The sequence below is a fragment of the Papio anubis genome, chromosome 4 (assembly GCF_008728515.1).
Source record: "Papio anubis isolate 15944 chromosome 4, Panubis1.0, whole genome shotgun sequence".
In the NCBI taxonomy this organism is placed as follows: Eukaryota; Metazoa; Chordata; class Mammalia; order Primates; family Cercopithecidae; genus Papio; species Papio anubis.
The window spans coordinates 172,655,226-172,669,774 of NC_044979.1; the positions used below are offsets into that span (position 1 = coordinate 172,655,226).

Genomic DNA, 14,549 nt, shown 5'->3' on the forward strand with positions numbered 1-14,549 from the left:
AGGAAAAAGAACAATGTCCAGTCTATAAAGTGTTTGTTAAACCTTTTGTCTAGACATGTGTACATCATGTCTGGTCACTTTGCATTGATGAAAGCAAGTCACATGGTCAGACCCACACCTGAAAGTATGTTTTTCTTACATGGAAGCCTTAAAATTCACATGGCAGTGAGTAAGGATTTTCACCACTTCCCTGAAGATGGTTTTAGTCCGTATTTTGACTGTTCCTAGTGGTAAAAGTAGTATACATGTATAGATTTATCCCCCCTAGATGTAACATTTTTCTTGTTTTGTTTGTTTGTTTGTTTTTGTTTTTTTTTTTTAATCAAATAGGATTTTCTACAAGGAATATGTCTTACCCCTGACTGTGAAGGTGTCATTTCTAAGATTATCATCTTCAGCAGTGGTGGTCAAGTTAAATGTGAAGTAAGTAATAAAGGGGAAACCTTGTTAAATAGATAACCAAAATGTTTACACCTTTTGAAACATGATTTGAATTTGTAGATGTCGTGTAATTTGGATATTTTCCAGGAAAGAAGCAATTACTTCATTTAAGAAAATATAGAAAATACTTGGATGTGAGAATGCTTCATTGTAATGAAAGCATTCGTATATTCTTTTATTTTTTAATAGGAAAAGGAGGCTTTTTATATCTTAGTTTTACTGTTTTTACTCTTTTTGATAACTTCATTTTCTTAATCCTGGTAAACTTTTGGGCATTAGTGGGTGTGCAGGTTTTTAGGGAGGGGGAAGAGCATCTTGAGGGATTACCTTTAACTTCACGACATGGGAGTGGCAGGAGTGGGTAGTTGTAATAATATTTACACTTCATTAGATCGTCTGCTTACTCTTAATTTTTTAAAATCCTTTTCCTCAAGTGTGTCTACGCTCTTGTTCCTCTTCAGTAAATTATTTTGCTAAAGCTTTCTGGGCTTTTGTCTGGGTCAGAACATCATCACTGTTCTCTATCAAACTGAACATTATGTGTGCTTCTGAAATACTTGTCACTTGTGGTTTTGTGTTTTATGTCATGGGAGTATGAGACAAATTTTGGATGTCTTTGTTTTATTTAAAGTTTGAACACAAGGTCATAAAAGAAAAGGTTCCTCCAAGACCTATTCTGAAACAGAAATGTTCTAGGTAAGATTTTTAACAATCAGTGGTTTGATGATGTCTCTTAGAATATAATTCAATTAAATGCAGATTTCTAAATTATGCCTTTTAAAAAATTGGCTGTGTATACATATATCCAAATAAGTGTTTTTTAGAAATGATTTTTATGGAAATTTAAAACTTAAAGAGAACTAGCCTAGAATGACTAAATACTAAAAACTTGATTCAGAATTATTTATCTAGTGGTTGAATTTACAAGTAAAATTAGAACATTTGATGCTGTGAAATTACATGTTTGATGAATACATTTGGCGTTTATATAAAAACTATATAGTTTGCTGTCAGTTGTTGATTTTAATTCCAAAAGCATATTTTTCTTTTTATCTCTCTTCAATAAACATTTTGAACCTATGACTGTTTTTTACCCTGAAATACTCAATGTACTGTCTAAATTATTACTTCTCTATAGCTTTTTTTAGATCAAATAATTCAGATTCTTTTTTCTTTTCTTTTTGGTCCTGCTTCTTGTTTTTCTTTCTAATAAGTGATTATTTTTTATCATTTGTGACCAAGAAAAAGCAAAAGAAAAGATGAACAGAATTATTTGTTGGAGAATTCATTGTAACCAGATCAACCAAATTATAGTGTTGTGGGTTATTATTGGGATGTGAAAACTATATTTTACTATGGGACCTTTCTTAGAAATGAGAGTTTATATGAATTATTTTGCAGAGTAATTTGTACTATTTCTGTTTATCTTATGAAGTAACTTACATACATGGAAGTGACATCTATACAATCTGTAGACTGCATCCTTAGACATCACCTAATCATTGAGGTTCTTGTTTTCATGAAACAAGTACCCTTATTTTGACAATACTGACAGTTTCTTATATTGAATGGAAGATGTAGGCTGAGCTCTAATTAAAAAGGAAAACTTCTAATGTATTGCTTGGAAGATGGTTTCTATGATAGAGGAAAACAGTTCATCGAGTTATCGCTAATTGTAAATGTTTATCAGCCTAGAGAAACTAAGACTGAAAGAAGACAAAAAATTGAAGAGAAAGATCCAAAAAAAAGAAGCAAAAAAATTAGCACAAGAAAGAATGGAGGAGGACTTAAGAGAAAGTAATCCACCCAAAAAGGAAGAGCAGAAAGGTATGCATAAGCCAAAGCCATGATACGAATATTATACTCTCATTTAAAAGTATAAATATAAGCATCTTTTGGGCCTTATGTTCATTGATATTGAATTGAAATGAAGATTTCAGTTAGTAATTTAATACTATCACTGTCTTCTGTTACTCAAAGACAGAATTGGGTTGGTGTAAAGAGCAGTGAAAAACCTTTCAGAGATTGTATTCCCACTGAAAAACCTTTCAGAGATTGTATTTTAACTTTCCTTGCTTGATGACTAAACATATTTATTGTATGTAAAGTTAAGGTAGTTGATGAAGCTGGGTTAGGATTGTTGAAGGAAGTGGCCATATTTTAGAGGAACTAAGTTTTAAATGCTACATGAATGGTTCAGAATGAAGAGTATTAAATGCTTGCTTTTGATATGTTTATTTTAACGTGGACTTTCATGTCTTTTCAAAAGTATTGTTAAATGTTTATATTTCTAATTAAAGTTTCTTGAGTTGTTTAGTTAAACAATATAATCAATCTGAATCATATTATGTAATTTTACATTATTTCTAAGTTTATATCATTGTGAATTAGTCCTATTTATCACTTTAACCATTGTTATTTATCCTTAGAAACTGTAGACAATGTTCAGCATTGTCAGTTCCTTGATGACAGAATTCTACAGTGTATAAAGCAGTATGCTGACAAAATCAAATCTGGCATACGGAATACAGCCACGCTTCTCAAAGAATTGCTTTCTTGGAAAGTTTTGAGCACAGAAGACTATACAACCTGTTTTTCTAGCAGAAATTTTCTAAATGAAGCAGTGGACTATGTTATTCGTCACTTGATTCAAGAAAAGAACAGAGTAAAAACAAGAATATTTCTGCATGTTTTGAGTGAGCTTAAAGAAGTGGAGCCCAAATTGGCCGCCTGGATCCAAAAACTTAATAGCTTTGGTATGTCCCTTTATATTCTAGAGCAATATACTTTAGTAGGAAGGGGAAGTGTAGGTCTCTGAGTCATTTTCATTTTCTTGTCATATAATTTATAACTTTAAATGCAGGACTATAAATTTGTATGGTTAAGAATACTTTTCCAGTCCCAGCTACTTGGGAGGCTGAGGCAGGATGACTGCTTAAGCTCAGGAATTTGAGACCAACCTGGCAATGTTGCAAGACCTGTTTCTAAAAGAATTTTTTTAAAAAAGAACTAAATATATGAAGGCCTTTAAAAAACAGAAAAACTATTACACACACACACACACCCCCCCACAATTTTTAGGTTATTTTATAGGTAGGTTACAGTATACTTTTTCAAAAGGTGCAATCTAAGGAAAGACCAGTCAGTAAAGAAATCCAGACCTGTATTAGACTAAACTATTTGTAAATGTGTAGATGTGTGAATCCTAGGCACAACCATGGTAAATAACACATCCTGGAGGCTGCCCCTGCTCCGGAGCTGTGTTGAGAAGACAAATATATAATTCAGATTCTTTGAAGAAAAATTTAGAGGGAAGAGTGGATGAGACTTAATTGCTCAGGGTCACCTAGGGCAAATCTGTATCTAGAGATTAAGAGAAACATATCCTAGGGTTGGACTGAGCTGTGGTAAATCACAGGATTATATGACTCTGTACTGTGTTCTGACTTTAGTAACTTGGCTGGGAGAAGGGAAGAGTGAGCAAGCCCCCTGCCTTCCCCCAAAGCAGGCGCTTGGCCTAAGGCCATGTAGGACTGAAGAAGGCAGCTGCAGATGCAGTTGTTGTGTAACACGAGGTAGGGATGCTTTGGGCACCTACCAGGGCACTATTTATCTTAGTGACTGGATAGCAACTGGCCTAGCACAATAGTTTATTCAGTTGGCAGCTATTAGATAAAAGTCTAAAGGAAGCCACAGGAAAAAGGCAGGGCCTTTAGCAGCAGACCACAGAGTGGGGCCTGCCAAGCCTCTGCCAGCCGTCCCCAATGTTTAGAAATGTGGGGCTATTAGAATTCTAGGGTTTCAGAGAAGATATTGGTCAGTTTCTGCCAGAAGAGACAATGTAAGATGGCAGCAAGCTTGGCATAGTTAGACAGCTGAACATGCCTGCCTTGAGCATAGATCGTCATGGATCCCGGAAAGTTATTTTTAAGTGACAAGATTGTCACTAGTGAATATCAAGTAAGCACATTATAAAGTTATTGCTTGCTTTAACATGCTTTAGGAGATACTCAGGACTGGAGAAGTAGGTTTGCCTGGGTTATGCTACACGGTCAAGACTGCCAGCCATTGTTCATTCAGGTAAATGCAGCACTTGAGCCCTCCAGCTCACTGGCAGGAAAGGGTGAACATGTCTTTTGATATAAACCATGTTTATTCTGAAGATTAAAGGTATTTTAATAAGGATATATGTATACTGTTTAAAGTAGCAATTTTTATTTAAAGTTGTGAAATGAGTTCAAGCATGTTAATTACTAAGGGGGTTACTGCAGTCCTGAGGTAAAATGCACACTTACTTAAATAATAAGTAAAGCAGTTTTCATTTCCTGGAATTTTACTTCTCATAAAACGTCTGTTGGGTGGACTTATATTGTGCACGTATTTAACATAAGAGAGGTCAGTTTTTATGTTCAGCAAAAGATTGAAGAGAGGAAAGGAGGGAGGGAGAGAGAGAAGTAATAGAGCACTAGTGAGATAAATTTAACATTTCAATAGTGAACGCTGCCTGCCTGCATTCCCCTCACTGAGCACAAGCTCCGACGTGGATGGGGAATGGGAGTGTGCTGTTTCTTCACTGGGCTCTCCTAAATCTTTTATTGTGTGATCTACATGGTCCCTGATTCTGGTGTTCAAAGATCCTAATTTTCCTGCAATATGATCTCTGCAAGCTAACTCTTTAATCCGGAAGCGAGCAGTCTAGGGTAATTTTGACTCTGAGCAATCTCTGCTTCATTTATTGACTTCATTTGTTGACTGAGGCCCTTGGAAGAAGTGACCATTTTGTATTAGAGGCATGATGGAGAAACTGGACAGAGCTCCTTTTTTCTTTTTGGTAGCTGTTCATCAGGAGTGGGGCTTCACTGTCATTTCAATAGGAGTATGTATGAGATTGCAGTCACCCTGTTTTCTAATTTGGAGAGTGGAGAATAAAAGTAGGCATACTGACCACCTTGATTTTTTGTAGAGGAAGGTGAGGACCCACATTTTGGGGAATAAGGAGCAGTTATTTTAGGTGTTGGGGAATGGGTTTACCCATTTCCTCTTTTAGACACATTCGGAAAGATTTTGCATATTGTTGATGTTTTGTTACTATGGAATCCAGATAAAGAAACATAAAATCTTGCTAGTTTGTACTAATTGGAATGAAAGTCATTATGAATTCGTGAAAACATTGTTTGGGTTTTTTTTTTTTTTAGAGATAGGATCTTGCCCCATCACCCAGGCTAGAGTGCAGTGGTGCCATCATAGCCCACTGTGGCCTTAAAGTCCTGGGCTCAAACAATCCCCCCACCTCAGCCTCCCAAGTAGCTGGGACTATAGGCATTTGTCACCATGCCTGGCTAATTTTTTTTTTTTTTGTAGAGATAGGGGTCTTGCTATGTTGCCAGGGCTGGTATTGAACTCCTGGCCTCAAGTGATCTTCCAGCCTTGGCCTCCCAAAGTGCTAGGGTTACAGGCCTAAACCACCATACCTGGCCTCATTGTTATATTTTTAAAGAAATTTAATGCCATACTTTCATCTCCTAGGTCTAATAAAGGTAACTATGATAGTAGAAGGCTTTGGCCCACATTATTCAAATCTAGTAGACAAGAATTATTATAATTAGTCTAACAATGTTAAATGGTGTTTCTAAAATGCCTAATAGCTTGAACGAATCTGTTCTCAACTATTTAAATGTTTTTGCTGAGAATATAAGCAAACTATAGTCAGCTGCTTTCAGAGATGAGAGACTGAATGTGATTTTACAGTAAATAATTTCCCTCCTCTTCTGATTTGGGTTTTGTTTTTATTACAGGCTTAGATGCCACAGGACCTTTCTTTTCTCGTTATGGAGCATCTCTTAAACAGCTTGATTTTAGTATCATGACTTTCCTCTGGCATGAGAAATATGGTCACAAACTAGACTCTATAGAAGGAAAGCAACTTGATTATTTCTCTGAGCCAACATCATTGAAGGAAGCCCGTTGTTTAATATGGCTGCTAGAAGAACACAGAGACAAGTTCCCAGCATTGCATAGTGCTTTAGATGAATTCTTTGATATAATGGGTATGTGGACTGAATTTAGATTTATATTACATTTAACCTTAAGGGGAAAAAAATCTGTGAAGGACCTAGCTTGTTTAAATACATAACAAAGAAAATAGTGAAAATTATTATGGTACAACCAGTTTATGTGGGGAAGTTAGTGATTAACAGTAGCAATTTTTTTATATCATAAAGCTTTTTTACTTTATCAGTTAAAGAGATACTCAAATGTGGGTATGTTATGCTAACAATACACAATATTCTTCCCGTCTTAGATATTTTCACAGCATCATGGGAAAGATTGCATGTTACATTGACAGAATCTATTAGCAAGTGGTTTGATTTGTAGCATTTTAGAAAACATTGGCCTGCAGAAGTAGGTGATGTTTGCAAAATCTAGAATGGATGCCCCATGTTTTAATGGGAAGAGCCTAGAACTAGGGGTCAGGAAAAGTAGGTTATGGCACAGCTTCTCCCTTAGTTTAGTTCATTAAAAACCTTGTGGGCCCAGTGATGGGTGTTGAGAAGGAATTCAGAAATGCTTACACTTGTCTCTGCCCTTGAGGACCTTGTGTTCTAGAAAAGAGAGTAAGAAACATGCACCAATAACAGTAACATGGTAGTAAGCTCAATACAGGAGGGCCAGAGAAAGTGCCAAGGGCATCAAAGGAAGGACCCAACACTTTCTTTCTCCCTGGGAGAGAGGAAAGCTGTGGTGCAGGGGTAGAGTCTCAGATGGGCTCTGAATGTGAAAGTGGAGTTAGAAAGCTGGGTGTCAGGGCTTATTTGGAATTGGGGGGCCTATTTGGGTAACGGCATGGAGTCCAGCTTGAACTAACTAGCTAGCTAGCAGCTAATTCCTTCTCTTCTCTTAGATCTTAATTTCCTCATATTAAAATGAGATGATCTGGAGGCAGTGACTTGTGTGGTCCTGTTTTACTTAAAAATTCTCATATTCCTAGATTCTAAGTAATAATTTCTTACCTTTCATACTACATAAACATGTTATGATAATCCCCAAATCCCTCAGAATCAGAAGTCTCCTCTATGTATTGTTAGGAGTTAGACTTTTAAATGTCATGCTGTTTTAAAGAGTACATTAAAAGGTCCAGCCTTGTACGATGGTGTCACAGATGATAAAGTTCCAATGCAGTATAAGGAAGCGGAAAGCTTACTTTTGACAACGAAAGTTCTTAGAAAAGAGCGCACTCAAATACAGATGGCTTTATCTTTTCAGGATACTGCTTCATGACTGAAGGTGACATGCTACTTGATAGCCTGAATTTATTACCATCAGTTTGCTGCTGCTGGTAATAAAATGCTGTCCCAGGACTGAGCTTACAAAATCTGATGCATGTTTGGATCACAAAACAAGACAACTAAAAAGGACACAGTTCCCTCTTAGCATCCACTAGTCCTTTAACTTGTGTTCTCTACATAAAAAACACAGCACTTCCAGCTGCTACTGTTTCTCTGTTTCTAGTCATGAGGTCAGAAGCCACTAACCAAATTCTTGGCAATCCCAATGGATTCTCAAGTCCAGTAGCTCTGCCTTCCACCTTCACCCCAAACATTTTCAGTTTTATCTCCTCATTTAAAGGAATGCTTATATTTCTTAAAACTTTTCAAAATCCACTGATCTTGTAGATTAGAGTGTTCGACAGCGTCACTAGTGCTGTGATAACTGAGAGCCCCGACTTTTCCCCTGACCTCTTCATGCATGATTCCCTAGGGTATTTCTGTCAGACAGCCAAAGAACCCCTTGAAGCAGTATGACTGAACCCACCTATCACATCTTCAGAGATCTGTTTTTCCTCAATTTATCTCAGTCAATAACATTGTATATCTAGTTTTTAAACGGGAAACTCTGTAATTAGTGTCAATTCTTTCTTTTCAGTATTAAGAGTATAACTTGTTTGTCATCAATCCAGATGAGCTTTGTCCTTGATCTATCCTTTGCTGTCACCCCACTTCCCAAGGCCAGGACCTTAGTTGTCTTTCCATAGGTAGACTACTATAGTAGCCTCCAAACTGGACTCCATGCCTCTAGACTCTCCCACTCTTCCATCTTCCTCTTATATTGCAGGTAGTGACTCTTCTAGAACATCTCTCTGATTCTTTTAACTCTTCAATTTGGGAAACATTTGTTTAGTTTTACTTACAAATTAAATTCACATCATCTGGGGTCTGGGTTCATCATCATCCTCTGTCTCTGAGCACACACCCCACTTCTCACTGTGCCCAAACCTGCCTTGTGCTTTCCTGACTCCTGTCTTTGTTCATGTGGTTCCCCCAGCGATGCCCCACCCCTTTGCTTGTTCATTTCCAGAGTAACTTAAATGTCCCCTCCTCCTCAGAGTCCTCCTTGCCCCTCCTGTGGGCCTCTCCCATGCAGACTGCAGACCTGAGTCCTTCATGAGCTGTGTTGCCTTGTGTTTCATGTGGTACTTAGCATTCTGGGTTACAGGTGTTTGTCTGTTTGTCTTTCTGGCAGTGGAGCAGGAGTTCATCAATGGCAGGGACTGTCTTGTGCATCTCTATTCCCAGCACTAGCATAGATGGTACCTAGAAGGCACTCACATTATGCTGAATCAGATTGAAGTTTTATGGTTCTTTGTAGTTGGTTTCCTGTTTAGTCAGCCATTTTGCCCTTGGTTTCTAAACCACACTTGTGTCAAAGCCTATTAAAGAATAGAACATGGCCTATGCCAGTAGTATCAGGAGTTGTTTTAAGGCTTTAGTGTATTATATGGAAATATAAATATTTAGTTTCCTCACAAAACCATCTGTATATTCCTGCAGACAGCCGCTGTACTGTGTTAAGGAAACAAGACAGTGGTGAAGCACTGGTAAGTTACTTGATCACTTGAAATCTTATGTTCTAATCTATGTTAAACCAAGGATGAGAGGGGGACCCAGGCCAGTGTTTATTGACATCACAGCCAGTATTCAAGAACCACATTAAAAGGACGTCTGGGTAGTATGTACTATTTCATTAGAAAGTCACTGCCAGTCTTCTTCTTGGAATTGGAGCAATAATCAGCAAACTATGAGGCTTAAATTAGACAATTTCCATGAAGTTTCAGAGCTGATAAACATTAATATTCTAATTAAGAAAGGAAGAGTTCTTCATCTCCTGGCATAAAAATGAAAAGTTATCTTTAATAACTAAAGTTTTAATTTTTGCTCTAGAAGGAAAACAAAGGGACTTTGTTTTGAGTGGCTCTAAATTGAGTTTAAGTTAAAACAGTTCCAGAGTTGTCTTCCTGAGTAGTTTGCAGTTGCCTTTTATTCATTCTTCAGAAATTCTTCAGTTTAGGAAAGTGAGTAAATAGAGAAAAGCACAGCATTGTGGCAGTTTTCAAAGAGAAAGATGCCCGTTTACTGATTTTCAGGAGCAAATCATCTATCTATATGAAATTTTATCTTAATCTGCTCCATCAAATATTGCCCGACTAAGCAGGGAAACACAGCTGATTTACCCCATAAGGAGCTGAAGGCTTCGTTATTCACTGTTTGTGCCCCAGTGTGTGGTCAGGTGCAGAATGTCTAGTGTGGCTTAGTGAAAGAAATACATTAATAATAAAAATACTATTATAGCATATAACTGGAATTACATAAAAGTCTGATTAATTACTTGAAACAACATTCCAACCCTGTGGAAAATAAGATAAAAATGTTGGAACAATTTAATTTTAGTTATAACATTAGGTATTATTAAATTGTGCTTGTTTTCTATGATAAATCATAGCACTTTGGCTGATACACTGTAGTGTTATTTTTGTTAAACATTTTATGTAAACATTATGTTAAACATTTAACTTATGGCTAGTCTGTGAAAACCAATATGGTTTCTTTATGTTGAGATTCATAATGCTGTTATTTGAGTGTTCACTGATTTTCCCCCCATTTTTTAGTTTAGTTCTACCAAGGTGAAAAACAAAGGCAAGAAAAAGAAGCCAAAGGATTCAAAGGTACGGAGTATTTTGTGTATTAATTATTGTCTACACTCTCCAAAATAGTTAGTTGGACATATAAATTAGAATTGAGCAATTCTTTGGATATTTTGAAACATTTGTAGAGAAAGACTTTCTAGGACTTAAAGATGTTTTGGCAGTCTTCTACATTTTGAAGAAATTCCAGGTTCATATTGTATAATAGCAAGTCTTGAGAGACTCATATTCTTTATTGACCTTTTTATTTTTTTAGATGTTTCTGAGTAAAAAAAAAAATTGCCATAATGTCCCCAAAAATAAATAAGTCTCAAAAAATAGATAACATATTTAAACTAAAAATGATGAATACTAATCATTATGACTGTCCCAGGATTGATAGAATCCCTTCCTTCCTCTCACCAAAGGCTCTCCTCCAAGCCCGTGAGATAAGTAGGGCATTTTTATTTTTATTTTTGAGACAGGGTCTCCTTCTCTCGCCCAGGCTGGAGAGCAGTGGTGCAGTGATGGCTCACTGCAGCCTCAAGTGATCCTCCCACCTCAGCCTCCTGAGTAGCCGGAATGAAGGTGCATGCCACCATGCCCAGCTAATTTTTTATAGAGATGGGGTTTTGCTGTATTGCCCAGGCTGGTCTAGAACTCCTGGGTTCAAGCGATCTGCCCACCTTGGCCTTACAGGCGTGAACTACTGTGCCAGAGTAGAGCACAATTTTTAAGTCTTTGGTGGGTTCTTCATGGCTCTTGTGTATGTGGGGAGCAGAAAGGGGGATGGAGTGAGAGAGAGTAGCAAATCTTCAAAAGATGAGAAGAGCTAAGGAGTTCCAATACAACTTTTATTTTTATCTTTGACTATATGTATTTAGTTTAGGTAAAATGGGAGTTTAAACTGAGTAACATTTAAATTTTTTTGGAGCATTGGAAACTATCCTAAATGTTAATTTGAGCTTATTTTTGGCTGTTGAAACTTTTATTACCATGTGTTCCTGTTTGTAAGAAAATTTGGATAGATCTTATATATTAGCAATTTGTATGTGTGTTTATATAAGCATTCATCAATTTTAATGATTTTTTTTTCTTTAATGGAATTTTAAGGTAGAAAATGATTGTCATTTTTCTGTCTTTTAAACCAGCCTATGTTAGTTGGGTCTGGGACAACTTCAGTAACTCCAAATAATGATGTCATCACTTCAAGTGAAGACCATACGTAAGTATAATTTTTAAATTTTTGCTTCATTTTAACTCAAATGTCTTTACTTAATAAGTTGTGTTAATTTAATGTATATAAACTTGTGTTTTATTTCCCTAACTTTCCTTTCTAAAGCTGTGCATGTGACAGCCTGATGTAATTCTATCTTGATTACATTTACATAGCATGGCTAGAAGGCATTAAGAATTCATTCAAACTGTGTTAAAGTCACAATACTGGTAACGTTCATTCCCTAAGTACATATTGAGAACCTACCATGTGCAAGGCTCTGTGGGAAAATCATAGAAAAATGTCTACAAATTATTCTTTAAAATAGTCAATAGACAGAATGTTCTGTTAATACTTACTAGCATTTTTTGCTGTAATAGGGAAGAAGCTGTTTTGGGAGCTGTATATGATGTTATGGTTTCACCTTATATATTAGTGATTTTCAATGCCATCTGGTTGTCGAAACTGAGTTTTCAAGAAACAAATATTTAAGAAATAAAACTAGTGAGTAGTAGTAACCCATATTCCTTTATGAACCAAAAATCTACAACATGGTTTTTTTTTCACATTTCTTAAAGGAGTTATCAGAACAGTTAAAAATTTACGTGGTCGTTTTCATGGATTCCTTAAGTAGGGTATTGTTTTAAGTTAAAATAATAGCCTGTCTTAGTCAGTTTGCGCTGCTATAACAATATACCATAAACTGGGAGGCTTACACACAGAAATTTATTCCTCACAGTTCTGGAGGCTGGGAAGTCCAAGATCAAGGTACTGGCAGATTCAGTGTGTGGTGAGAGCCTGCTTTCTGTTTCATAGATGGTGCCTTCTCGCTGTGTTTTCTCATGGTGGAAGGGACAAGGCAACTCTCTGGGGCCTCTTTTATAAGGGCACTAAGTCCATTCATGGGGGCAGAGCCTAATTACCTCCCAAAGAGTCCACATCCTGACGCCATCACATTGGTGATTAGGTTTCAACATATGAGTTTTGCAGGAACACAAACATTTAGACCATAGCATAGCCTTTACTGAGATTAATTCTTATGTATCAGACATTGTTTTAGGGGGTTTACATTCATAAACTCTTTCAATCCACTTATCCCGCCTAGGAGGTAAGTGCTATTATATTCTGTCCAGTGTACAGATAAGGAAACTCTGAGGCACAGTGCAGAACGACTTGCCCAAGAACACAAAGCTTATAAATAGCAGAGCTGGGATTTAAGTCATGCAGCCTGGTTTTAGAGTCCACACTCAAACTACTACATCTTTTTAGAGTGCTAACATCTTATATTTAAAAAAAAACTTTTGTTTAGATGGAGTTTCGCTCTTGTTGCCCAGACTGGAGTGCAATGGCGTGAATGGCGTGATCTCAGCTCACCGCAACCTCCACCTCCCGGGTTCAAGCAATTCTCCTGCCTCAGCCTCCTGAGTAGTTGGGATTACAGCCATGCGCCACGATGCCTGGCTAATTTTGTATTTTTATTAGGGACAGGGTTTCTCCGTGTTGGTCAGGCTGATCTTGAACTCCTGACCTCAAGTGATCCGCCCACCATGGCCTCCCACAGTGCTGGGATTACAGGCGTGAGCCACCGCACCCGGCCTAAAAAAACCTTTTATTAATAACATTTACCAGTCTCAGTCTCACTTTAACTTACTTAATAGCAGTTGTAATACAGTCTTCATTTGTCTTTCAATCATTTAACAAGTTATAGTTAATGCAACATTTTTTTAAATTATGGAGTTTTAAGAATTTTGCTCTTTGGAGCAAGACTAAATAATTGAAAGTGCTTACTTAGATTGTCGGATATGATATTTCTTGCCTATAACTGTGGAAGGGTAACTTATCTACACTAAGTTCCCTGGTGCTATTTTTTTGCAACATAGAGCTGAGTAATATATTGCCATTATTGTGTTTATTTCAATTAAACATTCTTCTGGTTAAATAATAAACCAAAAGTTTATCTTTCACAAAACTGGGTGTTTTTTGTTGTTATTTACCAGCAATCGAAATTCAGATTCTGCAGGCCCTTTTGCAGTGCCTGACCATCTTCGGCAAGATGTAGAAGAATTCGAAGCTCTCTATGACCAACACAGTAACGAATATGTTGTCCGCAATAAGAAGCTATGGGAAATGAACCCAAAACAAAAATGTTCAACTCTGTATGAGTAAGTGGGTTGAAATTTTTACAATCATTATTTTATACTGAGGCTGCCAATTAAAGATCAGAAGTTGTTTAATTTGTGCCTGTTTTTAGAGATTTTGCCACATTTTACACAAAGTTAATTTAGGACTTTTTTTTTTTGAGACAGAGTCTTGCCATGTCACATGGGCTGGAGTGCAGTGGTGCAATGTCTGCTCACCACAACCTGTGCCTCTCAGGTTCGGGTGATTCTCATGCCTCAGCTTCCTGAGTAGCTGAGATTACAGGCTTGCACCACCATGCCTGGCTAATTTTTGTATTTTTAGTAGAGAAGGGGTTTCACCATGTTGGCCAGGCAGGTCTCCAACTCCTGGCCTCAAGTGATCTGCCTGCCTCGGCCTTCCAAAATGGTGAGATTACAGGCATGAGCCACTTCGCCCCGCCCTGAGGATTTTTAATTATTAAATTTAGAGTCCTAATGATTATTGATTTTGTCAGTTTGAGCTACTAGATCGATATTGAGTGGGGTGGATAAAACAAGTAAAAAATTCAGGAAAATCTCAGAAATAGCTTACCATTTTGAGCTTTGTGTTATTAAATAGTGCATGAGGCCTTCCTTTTAAGAAAATAAATCAAGGGCTGAGGTCTGTAATAGAGTATTAATTTAAAAGCCAACTCTTCTCCTGGAAGTCCTGTCAGTAGCATATCCACCATATGGCCCTTTCTTCTGTTTTCCTCCATTGCATCATTCCTATTTAGTTCTGTGCTCTTAGATCCTTCTTCATGGTTTTTCTTTA

At 37.0% G+C, this 14,549-nt stretch overlaps 1 protein-coding gene across 11 annotated transcripts in view; it reads left to right on the forward strand.

The window, feature by feature from the left end:
• The window catches only part of TTC3 (tetratricopeptide repeat domain 3), a 120,685-nt gene that overhangs the window by 67,149 nt on the left and 38,987 nt on the right, over positions 1-14,549 (forward strand). For 9 of the 11 annotated variants that reach the window (XM_009202259.4, XM_017956449.2, XM_017956447.3 and 6 more), the window contains 9 exons: positions 331-423; positions 1,073-1,137; positions 2,132-2,268; positions 2,871-3,197; positions 6,237-6,488; positions 9,270-9,316; positions 10,385-10,441; positions 11,551-11,624; positions 13,613-13,777. In XM_009202259.4, coding sequence (XP_009200523.4) covers positions 331-423; positions 1,073-1,137; positions 2,132-2,268; positions 2,871-3,197; positions 6,237-6,488; positions 9,270-9,316; positions 10,385-10,441; positions 11,551-11,624; positions 13,613-13,777 — 1,217 coding nt within the window. The remainder of the gene's footprint in view (positions 1-330; positions 424-1,072; positions 1,138-2,131; positions 2,269-2,870; positions 3,198-6,236; positions 6,489-9,269; positions 9,317-10,384; positions 10,442-11,550; positions 11,625-13,612; positions 13,778-14,549) is intronic. The other 2 variants (XM_031665737.1, XM_031665736.1) reach the window with 1 other exon arrangement.